General features: G+C 39.4%; 1 protein-coding gene across 1 annotated transcript; it reads left to right on the forward strand.

The window, feature by feature from the left end:
• The first annotated feature begins 3,893 nt into the window (after nt 1-3,893).
• Nucleotides 3,894-20,466, forward strand: ankrd28b (ankyrin repeat domain 28b). The gene is made up of 28 exons (XM_044033770.1): nt 3,894-4,104; nt 7,133-7,216; nt 7,690-7,768; nt 9,821-9,891; nt 9,979-10,179; nt 11,557-11,644; nt 11,921-12,063; nt 12,458-12,670; nt 13,332-13,410; nt 13,504-13,618; nt 13,827-13,909; nt 13,989-14,052; nt 14,162-14,230; nt 14,318-14,458; nt 14,633-14,744; nt 14,834-14,860; nt 14,963-15,037; nt 15,133-15,334; nt 15,443-15,530; nt 15,609-15,726; nt 16,087-16,306; nt 17,081-17,168; nt 17,260-17,343; nt 17,426-17,571; nt 17,688-17,770; nt 17,915-17,997; nt 18,120-18,211; nt 18,881-20,466. Exons 1-28 carry the CDS (start codon nt 4,078-4,080, stop codon nt 19,162-19,164), a joined length of 3,159 nt encoding a protein of 1,052 aa, XP_043889705.1. The 5' UTR covers nt 3,894-4,077; the 3' UTR covers nt 19,165-20,466.
• Nucleotides 20,467-20,620: the final 154 nt, after the last annotated feature.

Raw genomic sequence — 20,620 nt, forward strand, 5'->3', positions numbered from 1 at the left:
CATAAAATGGAAATGGTGCCATCTAGTGGTCATGCTACTCAGTGCCATTTGCTTGGACTACACTGGGAACTTTGGGTGTTCAACCTTGTCGCACCAAATGGCAATAAAATGTATGAATTGTAAATTGGTTATACAGTATAATCATGTAAAATAATGAACTGTGAAGCCTCCGTTTTCCCACTGATCTGGATTTATAATTTACAGTAAGTGCCCAGTGGTGGGAATTTTTAAAGAGCCCGACTAACTGTGTGATTAGCAGAGATTATTTGGAAATTAGTCATCGTCATAAATCTCCTGCTGTCCATGGTCTCACATTTTTATGTGTCACTTCAAAGCATTCTTCGGTAGCTCTCCTTAGTTAACTGTGTGGCCCACTGGACAAATGTCTTCCCTCCAGAAGAAGAACAAAGCACCTCTCTTGTCTCTGTTCACCTGTTTCCCACATCACTGCTCATCACACATCACAGTGTGACAGTGTGTTTGGATGTTTGGATACAGATCTGTGATTATTCCTCTTGGAATATTTTAACCCTTGTTATACCAGCGCTACCTTAATCATTCTTAGGAGACAAATATTTTGATTTATCTGCTGATTATGTGGCCTCTGGCACTGCATGGACACTCCAGGAGCAGTGATGGGATATATGCTGAAATTGAATTCTCCTGCGCTTCTCATCTTTCTTCTGTCCTACGGCAGCTGGGACAGAGCAAGCGGGTACGCCACTTTCACTACGGGCCCCTGACTGTCCAGCTGTTTGCTATCTCTCATCCTGACGGCTGGTCATACAGGGGCACAGCCAAACATCAGCGAATCTGAGGCGTGATCTTGCATGCCTGTCACTGTTCAGGACCTCACAGCTGGTACCGAGACACTAGGACCATGTCATTTCTCAGCATAAGCAAAAATGTCATGAGCTTTGCAGTCTTCACAGATATATATATATATATATATATATGTATATATATAAATGTAATTGTCAGCATATATTATAATAATTTTGCAGATGTAATGGGAAAGTGTATTGGAGCTGTCCCCCAAAAAACTTAGTAAAGAAGACACCTGGGTGTGCACTGAGCAGGATATCACCCAGTGGTTTACCCTGAAAGAAGAAGAAATAGTTGAAGAAGTATATATTTTTTTCTAATAAAAAATAAAAACTTTGTTGGTATATTTGAAGGAACCCAAAGCCACTATACAAAGAAGTGCTACAAAAATAAACTTAATGAAACTAAAAGTGATGACTTAGCATATGCAATATAAAGTACAAGAAGTGTTTTTATAGCTTAGGTCATCCTATATACCATTTTCATGATGACTATGCAAATATGATTCATATCAATAATAAATATCTGTTAAATTGCTATGCATCTATTGATCTTACATTATTACACTTTGGTTAGAAGCATGGTGAGCTACAACTGTCTTTCTCTCTTTCTTTCTGTGTCACACATGCCCTCATGCAGTTGGCCCTGTAAACATGTAGGGTGTAAACACATGGACAGGGGTGCAGGTTTTCAGAGGGGTGGAGACTGAGGAGGTATGTGCATAAGCATCTGTTTTCTTCATTACCTCTCAGTGCGTAGATTCTCCTGTTAATTTGTGGGAACCCCTTTCCTCCACCACTGCCTCCCCAGTGAGAAAGTATTCCTGCTGTGGATACTGTGGCCTTCAGGGGGCTTAGGGACAGATCCAGAAGGATTACCCCCTGCAAAGGCACCCAACCTACACCAAAAATAATCAGCATAGCTGCCACAAACTTTTCCCTCTCCTCTTTCTTTGTTTCCAGTGCCTTGAAATATGAGACTGCTCTGGAAAGTTGCCTGGTGGCGAACATTATGTACATTCTTACATAAATTCCCCTATACCTCCCTCACTCTCACAGTAACGGTACTGTTTTCTTTATTGCTTTTCTGAAGTTTTATAGAATAACTCACTGCACTTGGTGGATTATTTACAATCCACCAAGGAATAATTAGCTTTTCTATATGTAACGTAGCTTGAGCTGTAAAATTCAAATAACATTGCATTATGACATAACTTGACAGTACTTTATTAAATGGCAGAAACCTCAACATAATACTCACATAATGTCATCCCTGCCAGCAGTGTGTGCAGTGTTTGCACAGTGCAGTACAGAGAAAATTGCAGACCCACATCTTCAGCTGTTGTTCTGTAAATGTAACAATATTTGAGCAGATATTAATGTTGTATATTCCTTATGTTTAATGCATGCTTACCAATAACTACTTTTAATTGTTACTATCATGACTGCTGTTGCTGAAACGTTGCAAATTCCCCATAAGAACTCAGTTATTTTATTCTTCAACAGTATTACAGGACATATGTCAAATCAGATTTTCCAATTAAAGGGAATTAATCTTGTGTAGGTCTGAAATCTCAAAACCTTAGCATTAATATTTCCCCCTAAATTGACAAAGGTAATGTACGGTTTTATTTAATTTAAAATCGGTATAGACATTGACAGTTACACTACAAGTTGACACATTCACATATATTTGCTTTTTGTTTTCTTTATCTATGTGTCTATTAAACCTCATGTCCATCATCTGTTTATGAAGGCAGCTTGTAGTTGAAGGCTAAAACACTAGAGGGCCATATTTCACCACACTGGTGTTAGGTAACAGGACCTAGAACATCCTGCATTTAAAACCTATAGACCTATAGTGTTGCTGCAAGACGCTGCAAGCATCTGAAATGGTGTTTTTCAAAAATGGTCCTTTACTTTCACAGTAGACTACATTATGTTTATTAAACCAGTAAGATGTGTCAAATGATTATTTAGGCTACTATATATGGCACACCTGATGACTGTCTGTATGTTTGTTTTATTAGTGGAGGAAATTAATTAATAAAGATATATGAAGAAATTTTGGAGGGTGTGACAGGTGTAAGCATCAAACTTTAAAACTGCTCTCCCAGCTTCCATGGGGCCAGTTAATCATGATGGGATCATGGGAAGTTGAGACCTAGTGCAGAGGACCACTTGTGGACCCCCAATCAATTTCATGCGGCCCTCAATTTAAAATAAAGTCGTAATTATTATGCATGTCTGTTTTTATTATTTACAGATTGATTTTGCACCATGAATGCGTTTTTATAGAAAACTTTGTATTGTTCCATATAAAAACATACACTTTGATTTTCATCAGCCCCTCCTGACCAGACTGGACACTCAGTGACCTCCTGTTTTAGTGTCATATAGGGCTGCAGCCACCTAACTGTTGTTTTCATTATCCAATCTGTCCATTTTTTCTCAGTGAATCCATTATTTAATCCATGAAATGTGTAAAATGTTGACCAGTATTTCCCAAACCTGCAAACGATGATGCCAACAAATGTTTTTGTTTTGTCCAGAAACAAAAACAAGCAAACAACACAAACGATTAATCGCTTATCAAAAACAATTATTCATCCAGTTATTGAATAATAATTGATTAATCGTTGAAGGCCTACCTGCACGTAGTGAGTGAGTCAGGTCAATTTATGGTTATGTCTCATGCTATCCTTCTGGTAGCATGACTGTTAAAGTGCAACTTTAACATGTCACTCTTTGTAACTGAAATAAAAAGTAGTTGTCAACAAATAGGGGACACAACAGCGAAGCCACAACGCCCCCAACTTTTTTTAACTGTGCAATAATAATAATAAGCTTGTACTTTCGGGTTAATTAATTTAAATGTGCGTAACACATGTTTATTTTGACATGAACGCAGTCAGCGGTGCAATGTTTAACCTGGTGCGTCTGTCATATTGTCCTCTTGGTAATGACCCATGCGAAACTCTCTTACTGGCAAGTCCGGCGCGTCTGACCAATGGCGTCGCGTCTTCTTGGGGGGTGAGGTATGGTGGCGGCAATGTTATGGAGTTTCCGCTACTCTTTCGCTTTCATGCCATAGGTTAGGGAGCTAGCCAGAAAGAGCTAAGTTAGCGTCACGCTAGGCCTCCAGCGAAGCAGCGGGAGAGCCACGGAGAGAGAGATCAAACACTGCTGTTGGGAAGGAGGCTGATAATCCCCCTTTATGAATCTGCGTGAGAACAGCTAAAATCTCAGAAATATGGTGGTTCTCAAAATTCGAGACCAGGTGAGTGGTGGTTGTTGTCAAAAGCTCACTCAAGTTTAAGCTAGTGTTGGATGCTGGCTAACGATAGCTAGCTAGCTGCCGCGATTTCAACACTCGCCAGTGGAATGTAATACGAGTCTCCCCGGCTATTCACAGAAACGGAAGCGTTTCCCAAAACATTTATCATGGAGCTATAAATATATATACATATATGAAGTGGTGACTTATGAGGCGGAATGTAGGTACAGTGCTGTATGTGAATAGTAATTGAAACCATGTTGTTAGTGATTTATAAGTGGCATCACATTTACTGAGACACATGCTCCAGCGGTTATAGAGTTATAACCAGATGACCCCTCCATTTATCCAGCGATTAGCCAGAGCCTGTGCGAAACGTGAACATTCTATACGAAACTGGGCTTGATCGTCCCTTTCAAGTGTTTCATCGATGTGATAATAGCCGCTTAACCTCTGTATTGTTTTTAAAGGGGCTGCCATAACAACCAATGCGATCTGTTGATTGTGGTGTTACTGCGACAACTGTATAAATGTATATTTATAGCGAGCTCATAGCGGTTATGTCCTTCCTTCCTAGCTTTCAGTGTTTGTTCCTCTTGCAAACACTGCAGTAAATAAGACATGTATTTTATTAGTTTTGATGGTTTTGCAATATGGTTTCTATTTCTACTTTTCGTAAAAATCTACTTGCAGTCAATGGTTATAAATGAGAGTGGCAGTGTGACAATATTAGACATGTGGCCCGCTATCAACTTTAATCACTTACCACCTACTTGTGAAAACAAGAATAGCTTTCTGTTGACATTCAAGGCTGGTGTTTTGCACATGACTGCTATTCTTGTATTATATATACCTTCATGTGTCGTTCATTGTGTGTGTGTGCTTGAATGATCGTGTGCCTGAGCTCCAGTGAGCCAGTGCCAAAGAGCTGTCTCCATGGTGATGGTATTAACTAGGCTGGCTTGTATGAGGAGAGGAGGTACACTGTCCTGCAGGGAAAGACACACAAGTCTCCTACACCAGTCATGCACGACTAGAACATTGAAAACAACAAAATGTCGATGTGTCCATCCTTTAGGCAAACTGAGAAATCGTCTAAAATGAAACCATGCCTAACACACAAGTGCCTTCTTGTTGCCCAAAAATGTTCCATATTTTCTTGACCTTTATTTCACCCTACAGATATCCATGGGCAGTTGAATAAGTGAATGAAATGTCTTGTGTTTTTAGAGAGTAACTGGTGATGGTAGTGGTAGATTGTCTTGCTTAATACCTAGTGACCATCAATCTTAGTGCTGCAATTAAACATGTGGCTCAACTTTGCACACACAGACGATGCATATCTTGACCTGTTGGTTTCAAACAACTTTAAATGGACATGCAGTACAATTGATTTTGACCACAGGCTCAATTTGAGTACCATGTAAATGGTATTAGATAACAATGTGGGTGTGAGCTGCTAAAAATATATTTGGAAGCGGTTCAGAAAAATGAATTAGATCTGAACGTAGTTGGTTCGGTTTGATATAGTTTGAAAAGTATGTAAATGTCTTTTGCATACGAGGCATCATAAGCTACACGGCTGCACATTAGCTAATTAGTTGGCTGTGTAGCAGGCTGACATGTTAATCGAAGTATGAGATTTCAATGAACAAATGTGTTCTGCATGCTGCGTCATTCTTAATGCATGAATCCAATCCAGCTCATCAAATTGATTATATGTAGTGCGTTTAAATAATCCCCCTGTTTTCCAGCAAAGGTGCATTGATGGCATATAAAGAGTTGTGGTTTTATTCCTGCCAGACATTGTAGCAGGTGAATCCAAACCCCACTGACTCTTGGCATTTCTTTACATTACCCCTGAAATACATGATGCAGATTTTTCAGTCAAAGGCTGTAATTGCTCACATCTAATGGCAGCGCTTGATAATAGCTCACCTGTCGTACACAAGTATTACTGAACTGAATTTTTGTTACTTGCTGGAATAACTTATCTGGTCACAGCTGATAACCCACAATGATTGCTTTTTTCTTATCTTTTGGAAGCTTAACTGAAGTCAGAAATAAAAAGGCTGGAAAAAATCCAGTAACGTTGTCTGGCATCCCAGAAATATCTCTCATGACCCATGTGCGGTGCGGGTCTTGACCCAGTCTTTGGGAATGGTTGCTCCAGATAATCTGTCAAGTTTCATTCCTGTTGCATTGGAAGTTTTCAGTTTTATTCAGTCTTAAGAGACACTGTGGGTGTTATGAGAGGGCCTCATCTTACAGGAAGTATTGGCAAAAAGGCTGTCAAGTTTTAATCCTCTTGTGCTGAGAGTTTTAAGCTCCTGCACACTGGGAGACATTATGGGTGATGTGAAAGCCTGAAAGCCTTGTCTTTCAGGAAGTATTAGCAAAATGCTGCAACAGTCTCTCACATAATCATATTAGCTACTGACACAGGGGTAACACTGTGGTAAACACTACTTTAAACATATTAGTTTTTGGGTTGTTTTTTTACAAAATAAAAAACAACATACACAGTTGTATTTTCCCTGTGCATACTCCCTGAAGAAAGGTGGGACCAGTTCAACTACTTCACAGAACTCGGAATAGGAATAGTATGATCCTTAATGGTCATTCCTCAGGATTTCAGCAACCTTCTCCTTTACTCAGGTTATGTTTTGGAAACCTTGATTTATTTAAACTGAGGGTTTTTCTCATCCATAAGTTATATGGAGCGCATGACTGGACGTGTGGTTTTCTAAAGATTAAAATTTTATTTCTCTTTGTGACATTGTCACAATGTGTTTTTCTGGCCAACCAGTCAGTCCTTGATTTATGAAGTCAAAGGCAGTCTCTGCCTAATTTTTTTGTGAGTTTAAATAATAATATTTAGGACATTTTTTACAGTCTAACCATGATTTTGTAATCTCAGAGCAAATGAGTCGTGTGTATGGTGGTGCTTGATGGCCAGGATCCAGATGTCTGTGTTGCAACTTGATTGCTTATTGTTTTGTCAAATTGTATACTTGTTTTTCTTTTACAGCCTCCTTTGCTGAAAGCTATTTTCAACGTCGACCCAGATGAAGTACGCTCACTCATTTTCAAAAAAGAGGATGTGAATGCACAGGTAATCTCTTTCTCATTAATCTGCAACCATTTCCTCTGGTTATTTTTTATCTTTTAAAGGACTGAATTGAAACCTATAATGTGTATTGTGGAAAAGGCCTCATCATACAATTCTATTAATTACTATTTGCATATTACAAAACGTCATGCTTTGGGGTTTTTACAGTTTCCCCTTCATGATCTGGCTCTACTTATTTTATTACATTCCTCACAATTACTGCATTGGGTGTTTGTTTCAAAATAAGGCTGGTTTGTTCTTGTTCTTGTTCATGTTTCACTGGAGGGCTTTTCTAGTCCCTGAAACGTCCCATGAATGGTGACTGTGCATTGCAAACATCAAGCAAATGTTGGTGTTCTGTGTTTCCCTTTTTTTAGTGAAATGAGAAAAGGATACAAGGTTAAAGTTAGAGCAGCACAAGGTCTTTTTGTGTCTTTTTCAATGACCATATATGTTTTTCTTTTCACTTTCTTCAGGACAATGAGAAGCGAACTCCACTGCATGCTGCTGCGTATCTTGGAGATGCAGAAATTGTGGAGCTGTTGATTCTTTCAGGTAAGGGCGATTAACTGTAAACACTATCCAGCCGTACTTTTAAAAATGATGCATTTGGTGTCACAAATCGAGCTTAAGATGTCAGTAAGATTGGTCATACATGACTAAATGCATGGAGGTTCTGATATACTTTTATCTCTTTCCTCTGTAAGGTTTTCGTGAATGATCAGCATTTTTAATATTAAAGGCATATTCCAAATCTGACATTCATAAAACAGATGGTAAATCTGGATTCAACATTGTGAAATCACTCTATGTGCACTCTACGGTTTCCTCTTTTCTTACAGACCACTAATTTTTCATTTAAAAACAGTATTTTTAGATAAAACTATGTGTGTCTCTAGATTAAGGGTGGACTCTGTTTCTCAAGCCACAAATCCAACACTTCCTGTAAAATCACTTTACCTATCCAGTTCCCTGAATCCATTTTAATCATTGTTATTGTGAAAAAGTTTGCATGACCGATAAATGCACAGCTTCACAATGAACAGCCCTGGTATTTTGTATATTACTGTAATACATGAAACTGGGTTGGGACCAAAACATTGGTCTCAGGACTGGACAGTACTGTTTGAACCTGAGTATGTTGCGTTCATCAGCTGCTCCTCTCTCCTCTCGACAGACTTCCCACTACGGGCTCCGCCTCTCAGCAAAAATCCAGCTCATGTCTTAATAGGAAACATTATTTTCCACTCAAACTCAGAATCAGACATGGAACACATGTTGTTCATCATTCCACCATGGTTATGATTTTTTAAAAAAAAAAATGTTTTAATGTAAATGCAGACATGATGTGACACAAGTACAGCTTCTGCTCTGACAGACTGCCATGAGTGTCTCGCACACATGTGCACTGCAGGCTGCAACTCTCAGACACAGAGCCTCAGTGAGGACTATAATAATCCCACTTGCAATCACTGTTACATAACTCGACATCATATGACTAGTTATACTACTTTAATTTAGACTTTTTTCATGACAGTATTTAAAGGTGATGGCAATATTAAAGGCAAGCCCAGCGTAAAACATAGCAGCAGCTCCTTGTGTGAACAGCACTTGTAAAAATAGACTGATATTTAGACAAAAGTAACTTCACATGGTGCGATCTGAGAGGAGAAATTCAGACAGCACAGTTTTAATCAAAACAATGTCTGTTAAGGTTCTGACTCAGTCATCCAGGTCATCTTCATCTTCAGTATTCAGCTCTACAGTTAACTACTGAAGATGTTTTTATTTGCACGTCTAAAGTGCCTCATTTTTATTTTTATTTTGTAGGACTGATTTATTTTTCTCCTGACATTAGAAAATAAAAAAAATTACAACCCACCCTTTTAAATTGACAAAATGATGATGACAATAATAATATTTCATGATAGAGTATATTGGACTTAACTAGCTACACTTGTTAGACATAACAAAGTTAAGGCTTGATTAAATCTTTGATATTTGGACCTCTTGGGATTTATTTGACAACTAATGGTCTAGATAATTATTTTAGCTCTGTTACAGGGGAAATCTGCATACATACTAACACTATGTCACTTGACCATTCAGGTAAGCTTGGCATGTATGTGCCTGTGTAAACAGGAAGATTTTCTCCTCTGCAGTTGTTTGCTTAGTTTCAGAGAGTAAACACAGGTGTAAAGTAAGAACAGGGCCTTTTTTGTGTTAGGCCAACAATGAGGTGAAAGTGAGGTGTTTTAATGGATCTTTTTGTTCACAGCAGATAGGCTAGTCGCAGCTATTGAGGAACCAGTCAGGAAGTAAATGCAGGTAATCGCATCATTAGGTCTCTGTTTTTGCCCGTTTGTGCTAACATGCAGCATCTTCTTTGCAAGTTAATTTGCAAAAACGGAGCCAGCAGCCTAAAACACCAGGGTAGTGTGGATGACAGGCATAAGTGAGCAGGATTTGTCTTGTAAAAAGAAACATTAATAGTATGGCTGTTAACTGAGTCAGAAGGCTTCAGTCCTTTTCTTATAATGTAATAATATAGGTAATTTATCTGTATAACACTACACAGCCTGACACCCAATGCTCTCTGACTTGTAGGTGGCAGAGTAAATGCCAAAGATAACAAGTGGCTCACTCCTCTCCACCGGGCTGTGGCCTCATGTAGTGAGGTATGTGAATGCTCCTCTTATTCTCAATCGCATCTATGTTTTACTCACCCGAAACCGTTCACACTTTAATATGGTGACTTCTTGCAGGAGGCCGTCCAGGTTTTGCTGAAACACTCGGCAGATGTAAACGCCCGAGACAAGAATTGGCAGACGCCACTTCACATCGCTGCGGCCAATAAGGCTGTTCGCTGCGCTGAAGCACTTGTCCCCCTCCTCAGCAATGTGAATGTGTCGGATAGAGCGGGCCGGACTGCGCTGCACCACGCAGCCTTCAGCGGTCATCTGGAGGTAAGATTGTGTCCTGAAGCAGGAATATTCAGTTTAAAATTTCAAGTGGACCGGTTAGTAAAAATGTCCTAAAGCAGAAGTCTGGCACATTGATTGAGAGAAGGGGGATGAACTGAAGTGATTATAAGTACGAATTCTGATGATGACTTAATACTTTAATATCACATTTTAGTAATTAAACTAAAATGTGATATTATGTGATGTATGTGCCTTAACACCCTCCTTTCTTTTTCTTTCCCTCTTATTTTTCATTCATCCATTTTCAGAATATTGCCTGATGTCTCTCCCCTGTTTGTCTCACTTTGACTAGTTGAATGTGTAGAGCTTAGTAATGGGCTGTGCTCTGACGTGGGTATTTTCATTTATTTGTTCTTAAATGAATAGCAATTTGAAAATAGAGTTTTGTGAGAAACCCAAATTGGCACTAACTGAAAGGGCTGCCGCTCACTGTGTGTCTATACAACTTGTTTTGTCTTAATTGTGTTTATAAAACTGAAGCCATTTCAATGCTCTTCATACTGACAAATATGATTATTAATCTATTATTAATCTGAGAGCGTGTACAACAAACACAAACCTTTCACTGTCAAATCCATAATAACAGGGCACAATGTTGGGTGTGTTACTTTGCTGTTACTGAGAGGAAGTTCTTGCCTCATAAATATGTAAACACACAGCGCTTTGTACCACGTACCATACAGAACAAATTAATAATGGCTTCAAATTTGCCCGTTTGTGGTGTGAGAAGAGGTAAACAACATCCACAATTTAACTTAAACTGTCATAGTAACCACAGCAGTTAGTGTGGTTAGTAACCATAGGGGATCTAGATTTGTCAATAATCCTTTTTGAAGTGAAGTGAAGGCTGTCACTCATCAAATGGTCACACAGTGTTTACCCAATCACATGCCTCGTATGCAAAGGACACAACTCATTGTAATCATTTATTTGCATGCAAATTGCTTGTCCTAAAGTGACCGGGCCTTGTCTGGTTTTATGTTTATGCAAATCAACACATGCTAACCATTAATATAACCTGTGCATATCTTGAAACACTCTCTCACATGTATTATGTTCTCTGTGTTCATTAGTTGATATTTTTATGTTCAGGTAAATAAGAGAACAGGCCACATTTATTACGTTTATTCAAAGCAATAGTTCAAATGAAGTGATGTCTTGGTTAATTGAAGTTACTTGTGTGCATTTATGTGGACCTAAGACTCAGTCTGTTAACCCTATTATCAAGGCATCATTTCACACTATATAAACACAATGGTTGCCACGCTCACTGGTGGGCATATGGATTTCAGGTTGTTCATGTAGAAGCTCTCCCTGACATCCTCCTGATTTCTGTATTTACTCTGTTGCTTCTTTTAGATGGTGAGACTCTTGCTTTCAAGAGGAGCAAACATAAATGCCTTTGACAAGAAGGACCGTCGTGCAATCCACTGGGCAGCCTACATGGGTAATAAATAAACCACATGGGTTTTTACATTTTACTGCTTTTTTTGTTTGTTTTTTTAAATGTAACTCCAAGAGTTCTTGTGATCCTGTTCCCAATTACAGTTGCCAGGATTGAATTAGGGAAGAAGTTGTGTCTTTTTTTCCACAATTATTTGATTATTTGTCAAAGCATTAAAAGCAAAATCTTGAAATGAATACTTTTGTTTACATAACGACTTGTCATTGCTGCAAAATATAACAATGACCTAAAATCGAATATTTCTCTTTTCATCTTCAGGGCACATAGAAGTGGTGAAGCTGCTGGCGTCTCATGGAGCTGAGGTGGCCTGCAAAGATAAAAAATCTTATACTCCACTACATGCAGCAGCCTCTAGTGGAATGATTAGTGTTGTCAAATACCTCCTTGACTTGGGGGTTGATGTAAGTCCCAACCACAAGCTTATTGGCATTACACTGTTGGCGTGGTTAAGTCTGGTTTATACGCAGTCGCATAACACGGTAAAATGAGGGACAGAAATGCTCCTGTATTTTTTTTAAAGTAAACTCAAAATGTCTTTCTCCTCAGTCATAACAACAAAATTAAAATAATTAAAATCATTTTTTCTTTATTAAAATAAATAAAAAATTAGATGCAGCTTAACAAGCTGAGAGACCGATGTATCAATCGGGTTATCAGTTATCAAAAGTATCAAGCAACTGAGTATAAATCAAGCTTTATTATCTTAGAGGTTTGAACTTGTTGCCATTTATCTTGAACTTGGTGTCATTACCATTTGCTGTTTTTTTTTTTTTTGTTGCTAATTTCACCATCTAGATAAATGAGCCCAATGCATATGGCAACACACCCCTCCACGTGGCCTGCTACAACGGGCAGGATGTGGTGGTGAACGAGCTTATTGAATGTGGAGCTAATGTCAACCAGGTGAACGAGAAGGGCTTTGCACCTCTTCATTTCACCGCCGCTTCCCGCCATGGAGCACTTTGTCTTGAACTGCTAGTATGCAATGGGGCTGATGTCAACATTAAGGTGAGTGAATCCCGAATGTCACCCCTCTCTGTTTGTAGTAATTAGTTGGAAATGGGTTTCTCGCTGTGCTCTAGGAAAGCTGATGCTTAATAACTGAAATTTGTTATAATTCATGCTCAATCCTATTTCATCCATTGCCCCTACGACTTAGCCATACCCCGCTGTAATCTGGGGATCTCCCCCCAGTCGAAGTTAGACAATGTGGCCAGGGAAAGGGAAGTCTGGTGCCCCCTGCTAGTGCTGCTACCCCTGCGACACAAGCTTGCATAAGCGATTGACGATGGATTGTATGAAGTATTTCCTTGAGTGACTGAATCCAACGCCACTACAACTACTCCACCAGTATCCCTATGTATTGAGGAAGTTTTCTGACATGTTTCCACCTTGCTGCAATTCTTGAAGAGGTGTCCCATTTTGTGCCCGTAGATTTCAACCATGGGGCAAGAGCCAAGGGATAAAAATGCAAAAAGCGAATGGGCTTAAGAATCAGTGTTTAAACAGATGATACGAATGTTGGAAAAGTGTAGGAAAGTAATTACACTAAATTTAAAAAGAAGAAGAAGAAGAAGAAAAAAAAGAAAAGAAATTCTGTTGTTTTGGGAAATATGATTTATAGCTGAAAGCCACTTTAAGAAACCACCATGTTTTTATTTGATTTTAGAGTAAAGACGGTAAGACTCCGCTCCACATGACAGCCATCCACGGGAGGTTTTCTAGGTCTCAGGCAATCATCGAGAATGGTGAGCTCCTGTACAACTTCAGCCTCAGTGACCCAGTATCCCCCACACTGGACACAGTTCTATGTTTAACACTTGGTCTGTTTTCATCTGAAGGTGCTGAGATTGACTGTGAAGATAAAAATGGAAATACACCACTGCACATTGCAGCCAGATATGGACATGAGCTCCTCATCAATACACTCATCACCAACAGAGCTGACACAGCTAAGTGAGTGATCCTGAACCTGCACTTTTTCAGCAACTGTTTCATCAGCAATGTGAAAGAGCTGCATGTCTAAACCTTTCCAAAGCCCACGTGTATTGACCGTTATGTAATTGATACAGAGGGTTCTGAACGAGAACGTTTCTTACCCAATAGTCAGGCTCTGGTGATATTTGTGATACTGCCTAAATCAGCTTGATGGTGTCTTTTGCAGACGAGGGGTTCACGGTATGTTTCCACTGCATTTGGCTGCTCTCAGTGGATTCTCTGACTGCTGCCGAAAGCTTCTGTCTTCAGGTGAGCAACTTTTTATTCTTGTTGATCTTTAAAATATCATGTATGTAGGATCTTGTTCATAAATCTTTACTCTTTGCAGGTTTTGATATTGATACTCCTGATGACTTTGGAAGGACCTGTTTACATGCTGCAGCTGCTGGAGGGTTAGTATAGATATTCATTCTAAATGTTAAGATAAAGTTCATGACCTTTTAACAAAAATAATATCATTCACCAGCTCATGGATAAAATTTTCTTTTTTTACCCTGTCAGAAACCTGGAATGTCTCAATCTTCTTCTTAACACGGGTGCGGACTTTAATAGGAAGGACAGTTTTGGCAGGTTTGTACCATTTGCTGGTGGGTTTGGATCAAGACTTTGTGCAGTTTCTGGGGGCAACAGTGAAATGAGTCATGTTTGGTTTTCCAGGACCCCTCTGCACTACGCTGCTGCCAACTGTAACTACCAGTGCCTGTTTGCTTTGGTGGGCTCCGGGGCCAGCGTCAATGACCTAGACGAGCGTGGCTGCACTCCCCTGCACTACGCTGCTGCCTCGGACACCGACGGAAAGTCAGTAACGTTTAGAAAAAATTCTGCTTATTACAGGAGGTGACGGCTGTGTGGGAGGCGGGTGATGTTTGAAGGTTTTATGGATTAAAGCTGGCTCGCATTATTGGTCATGCTAATTAATGGTTGAAAGACAACCTTGTTTCCTTGACGACGGCCTCTTTGTTGTACGTGCAGGTGCCTGGAATACTTACTGAGAAACGACGCAAATCCAGGGATCCGTGACAATCAGGGCTACAATGCTGTGCACTACGCCTCTGCGTATGGACATCGTCTCTGTCTGGAACTGGTAAGAGCTTAACTCTAGGCTACATGATGCGCAACACTCAGTGCTTCCATATTTGGGTATTGATAGTCACTTGCCGTACTTGTTTACAGATTGCAAGTGAAACACCTTTAGATGTGGTGAGTACAACGTGTGCTTTCTTTCCCCCTTTTTTGTGTTTTTTTTTGTCACCTCACATCAGATCAGAGTGATAATATGTTAATCGTGTTTAATTTATTCAGCTAATGGAAACCTCAGGGACAGACATCCTGAATGACACTGACGTCAGAGCCCCCGTCAGCCCCTTGCACCTTGCTGTGAGTTTGTCCTGTGTGTTTTGTCCTTAAAAATAGCACTGTCTTAACTCTGATTTAATGTGCGTCAACTCAATTATGGTGAATCAACCTTTCAGGCGTACCATGGTCATCATCAAGCCATGGAGGTTCTGGTACAATCTCTGCTGGATCTTGATGTGAGAAACAGCCAAGGGCGCACACCCTTGGACCTGGCTGCCTTTAAGGGTCATGTAGAGTGTGTGGACGTCCTGATTAACCAAGGAGCCTCCATTCTAGTCAAAGACTTCACTTTAAAGCGAACCCCCATCCATGCTGCAGGTATTCACCAGGGGTTAATGGCTCATGAATTTGCCTACAAATCACCTTTTTAGATCTAAATATGTCTTAAAGGAGAAACGTTAATAGAGGTTTTTTCTTTCTGTGCAGCTACCAATGGTCATTCAGAATGTTTGCGTTTGCTGATCGGGAATGCTGACCTTCAAAGTGCTGTGGATATTCAGGATGGGAATGGACAGTAAGTAAAGTTTGTTGGGGATTCTTGTTTCCCCAACGCCATATAATATTTGCTCATTTCATTGTTCCTGTCTTTTAGAACACCTCTGATGCTGGCTGTCCTGAGTGGACACACAGACTGTGTTTATTCCCTTTTAAATAAGGGAGCCAGTGTAGAAGCCAAAGACAAGTGGGGGAGGACGGCCCTGCACAGAGGAGTAAGGACACTGTCACCACTCTCACATACATCTAGTACTGAATGTTATGGTACAGTTGTTCTTATTGTACTAACTCTGCCAGTACTGTATACATATAACATGCGGCATAACTTGTATTTCATGTTTTAACTATAACATAGTTTATCTTGTTATTTTTTAACCTAGAAAAGGATCAAAAAATTATATTTTTTTATATTATAGTTTCATGCAAGTGGAAAGTTATAGTCACCTTAATCACATAAAGGTTTTAGAAGTGAATCATAAACACACCCTCCCTCCCTCCCTCCCAAACTGTCCTCACAGATTCATCATCAATCAGTGTATAATCAGTCTTTCATAAACACTGTTTTCTGACCTCAGGCAGTGACCGGACATGAGGAATGTGTGGAGGCCCTGCTTCAGCACAGCGGCAACTTCTTGGTGCGAGACTGCAAAGGGCGCACACCGGTCCACCTGGCAGCAGCCTGTGGACACACTGGGGTACTGGGAGGCCTGCTGCATGCTGCCCAATCAGTGGAAACACTCCCTGTTTTAACAGACAACCAAGGCTACACCCCACTTCACTGGGCCTGCTACAATGGTAGAGACACATGTAGTGAAGTTTGGAACTCTTAATCAAGCATATGTTTAAAGCTGCAGTGCATAACTGGACAACCAGGTTTTTTGAGCTGTCACTACAGGAACTTTTTATGGGCGCTTTGTGTTTTCAGTTATACTCCAACCTGGTTGCAGCCATCTTCCTTTACTGGGGCAGTGTTGCTGTTGCTTTCACCTGTCTTACATAATAAGAATCACTTCCTGTGTGCAGCACAAGGATGTTGCCGAGCAAAGCAAGAGCAAAAAACCCAGAGAGTTGCGTGAAACTGATTAAGGAGCAATGTGTGACTGCGTTTGACAATGATTTGAATCGTACGGATATTTGTACCATTAACAGTTATGCACTACAGTTTTATAATAGGCATGACATTTTATTCTTCATATTTGTAAATTATTCTTTCATGCAATATATATATATATATATATATATGTATATATACATGTGTATATTTATATTTTTTATATGTGTGTGTATATATGTGTATATTTATATATATATATATATAAATATAGTTATATAGATATATATATATAGATATATATATAGATATATATATATATACATAGATATACATATATATCTATATGTATGTATATATATATATATATATATATATATATATATATATATATATATATACATAGATATAGTGTGCCAATTTGAATTTCGAAATGCCAAAGATGGACAAAATAAGTTAAATTGTGAGCACCCAGATTAGAAGGCTAATACAGTTGATTTCTGCATTTGTTCCTGCAGGTCACGATACGTGTGTGGAGGTTTTGCTGGAACAAGAAGTTTTTCACAAAGCTGAAGGCAATTCTTTCAGCCCCCTTCACTGTGCTGTGTAAGTTTCCCTGCTCTTCTGTTTCCATTCATGTGTGTAAGGTCAGAATCTTGAACAGATTAAATAGCTTGCTGCTTTTTGTCTTCTCTAGGATCCATGATAACGAAGGTGCGGCTGAGATGCTGATAGACACTCTGGGCCCTGCCATTGTGAATGCCAAAGACAGTAAAAACAGGTAAACCTGCTCATAAAAAGTAAGGTATGACAGTATTGCAGCCATAAGACCTTGTTTGATTTAAAATGAGACTTTTGTGCAGGACTCCACTGCATGCAGCAGCCTTCACTGACCATGTGGAGTGTCTCCAGCTGCTGCTGAGCCACAACGCTCAGGTTAACAGTGTTGACTCCATTGGGAAGACGCCACTCATGATGGCTGCTGAGAACGGCCAGACCAACGCTGTCGGTACGGTTGCCATTCTACTCCAACCACCAGACGGGCCAATATCAGTATTGTTTAATTATTTTTAAAAAAAATGTTGCATTAACGCTGATTTACTTTTGCTGTGTTGTTGCTGTTAGAGCTGCTGGTGAGTAGTGCGAAAGCTGATCTCACTCTGCAGGATGCTGTGAAGAACACTGCACTTCATCTGGCCTGCAGTAAGGTGTGTATTATAATGGTTCTCACATTCCACAGCGCTCTCTTCCCTCCAGTATGTGGTATAAAGTTTGTTTCCAAAACTCTAATACATGAGTGTGCAGTATAGGGTTGTGTTGGTATTGATTGTATTGTGCTTGTTTTTCTACAGGGACATGAAACCAGTGCCTTGTTGATATTGGAAAAGATTACAGACAGAAACCTCATAAATGCCACAAATGCCGCCTTACAGACGTATGTATAGCTTTTGTAATGTCTCGTCTCCCGTCTGTATTTTCTTCTTCTGTTTGATTTCATGACTTCAATTATGTAAAGATACAAAAAGGAAATGCTGACTTTCCTGTCTTTATTTTAAGGCCCCTTCATGTGGCTGCAAGAAATGGTCTTACTGTGGTGGTGCAAGAGCTGCTTGCGAAGGGAGCTAGTGTGCTCGCGGTTGATGAAAACGGTAAATTCACAATAACCTTTTTAGTTAATTAAATGCCAGTGTTGTCGTACTTGAGACTGGTCTTTAGACCAGTTTTTTAAGGTCTTGTCTCTGAAATTGACACATTATTACTCTCTCATCTTGGTCTCAGTCATATAGGACTTGAGGATTGGAAATATTATTAATATTGCCTTAATGTAACAGGGAAGGCCTCATTGAGAAATTAAATATGGATGACATTGAAAAAAGAGCTCGCTTTCAGTGGTCCTTTCCCTGCTTTAAATAAAGGATAACGATATGGTTGATTCTGAAAATCCTAATACTTCTCCAAACCAAAAAGAATGTACAAAATGTTAAGATATCAAAATGTACAACATTCAGCGACAAAACAGGGCAGATTCACATTATTAAGTTGATTTTACTATATCTTTACTATATTAGAGCTTATTTGAAAGTACAGTTACATGTGAAATATGTTAGCATGTAGTATAGTATACTACATTGTCAAAAAATGCATAAATCTCAATAAAGAGAGTCAAAATGCAATTGATCTCTTTGTAAACAAAGTACATTATCCTTACTAATGAGTTAACCATTTAATGACTGCTGTATTACCAAACGTAGTACCAATGCTAGAAACTGAACAAGTGTTATACATTTATTTATTGAGAAATGTATTTTATGTTTCAGGGTACACACCAGCCTTGGCTTGTGCCCCCAACAAAGATGTGGCAGACTGTCTAGCCCTCATCCTGGCCACCATGATGCCTGTGTCCCCCTGCGCCCCGGCACCCCCCCTTCCTTTCAGTGCCATTAACCACTACACCACTAGCCCTTCCAAGAGTGTCACCTTTGACAGCCTGCCCGTGCTGCGCGACGAACACAGCTCCTACTGCAGCTTCAACAACATCGGCCATCACGAGGGCTTCTATCGGGACGAGGAGCTCAACGACTCGGATTCAGAGACGTACTGAGGAACAGCAGTAAGAGATGAACGCATTAACACACACTGTGTCTTAAAAAAAAAAAACACCCACCGCCAGCTTGGGAGGGCAGAAGAAGAGAGCCCCCACAGGAGCCTTAAGAGTCGCCCCAACAAGAGAGTAAGAGAGGGAGGAAGTGCAGCAGGCTGTCTCACACTCATCCCGAACTCACCCAGCACCAGGTGTCCTTCCAGCTGATACTGGATCTCAGTAACTGCTGCGTTACCAACACTGACTTCTTGAGTGCTTAAAAACTGAACTTGTTGGGCAGACGGTGACTTTTGTACGGCAATAACGTGCTGAAGAGGAATGGTAGCACTTCAGAGAGTTAAACCGACAGGGACCAAAAGATGTGGATGCATTTTAACCCAGTTTTAACTGTGTAAATGAAATTGAGAATTTTGGCATTTATTGGTTAGTTTGGGTGGGGAGAGATTTTTGTTCAGAGATTTTTGGGGGAGTGAAAGACTGCACACTACATTTGCCAGATTATGCTTGTTCTTCAAATCTGTAAGACGTACAGGGGGAAAATTGTTTATTTTTTGACATCAAAATTTTAAAATACCTATGTTTCATGTCTTAAACTCCTTTTCCTCTAAGAAACAAAAACAGATTTTCTGACGTAAGTTAATTAAGAAAAAAAGCATTTGTTGTGTGCAACAGGTTTAAGTTGATCAACTTTAACTTTGTATATTGACCTGTCCATTACGGTTTAGTCTTCTGAGAATAAATTATTTGTGTACTTTCAGTTCCTATTTATGTGTTTTTGTGCCTTCATTAGTTACTAAGAAAACATGGGTTTGTAGAGGCAGCTGTGAAAGTACAGGGATGCACACTAGGTAAGTAATGAAATAATTCTAAGAAGCACTGATCCAATACTGAGGCTCAGCTTTTTGAGAAGAAACACTGTAAACCAATGACACAACGGCGTTTGATTTTCTTCTGTTTGAATGATATTTTGTGGTCTTATATTAGTCAGTGTTTGTTGACAGGTTTTGCTTGCTTTAAATTTAAAAAAAAAAAAGAAGCCACTCGATTCTACCGTGATTTAAAACACCCTTTTCTTTTTGTTGGAAAATAATTTTAACTGGAAATATGTACAAAACATTTGCTAGATTCATATAGAGTGGAAAAGATTTTCTTCTTTTCCTTGCTTTTTTTTCTTGAAGAGGGATGAGCCTAGCATGTATATAGGAAATGTAACTGTGAATTCAAAGCTCCAATGAATTCTTTCATTACTGAGATTGCTGTATATTTTATGAGTAATAAAGAAATGAGTTATTTAATAATGAATGCGAGTCTTTATGGAGTATTGGCTTAAACATGCAAGAACAGCACATGTGACAAAACCTTGGGGGTTTATTAAAATAATTTTTGATCTGGACTACAATATCAGTTCCTGACCAATACATGTTCAACAATGCAATACAGCCTAACTTTATATTTC

This window comes from Solea senegalensis, linkage group LG9, assembly GCF_019176455.1.
Source record: "Solea senegalensis isolate Sse05_10M linkage group LG9, IFAPA_SoseM_1, whole genome shotgun sequence".
In the NCBI taxonomy this organism is placed as follows: domain Eukaryota; kingdom Metazoa; phylum Chordata; class Actinopteri; order Pleuronectiformes; family Soleidae; genus Solea; species Solea senegalensis.

Excerpts from the sequence above, each read along its gene's own strand:
- ankrd28b (XM_044033770.1), top strand. The coding sequence starts at position 4,078 with ATGGTGGTTCTCAAAATTCGAGACCAG. Across the intron at positions 4,105-7,132 it reads TTCTCAAAATTCGAGACCAG|CCTCCTTTGCTGAAAGCTAT; the intron begins GTGAGTGGTGGT and ends TTTCTTTTACAG. Across the intron at positions 14,861-14,962 it reads GTGAAACACCTTTAGATGTG|CTAATGGAAACCTCAGGGAC; the intron begins GTGAGTACAACG and ends TAATTTATTCAG.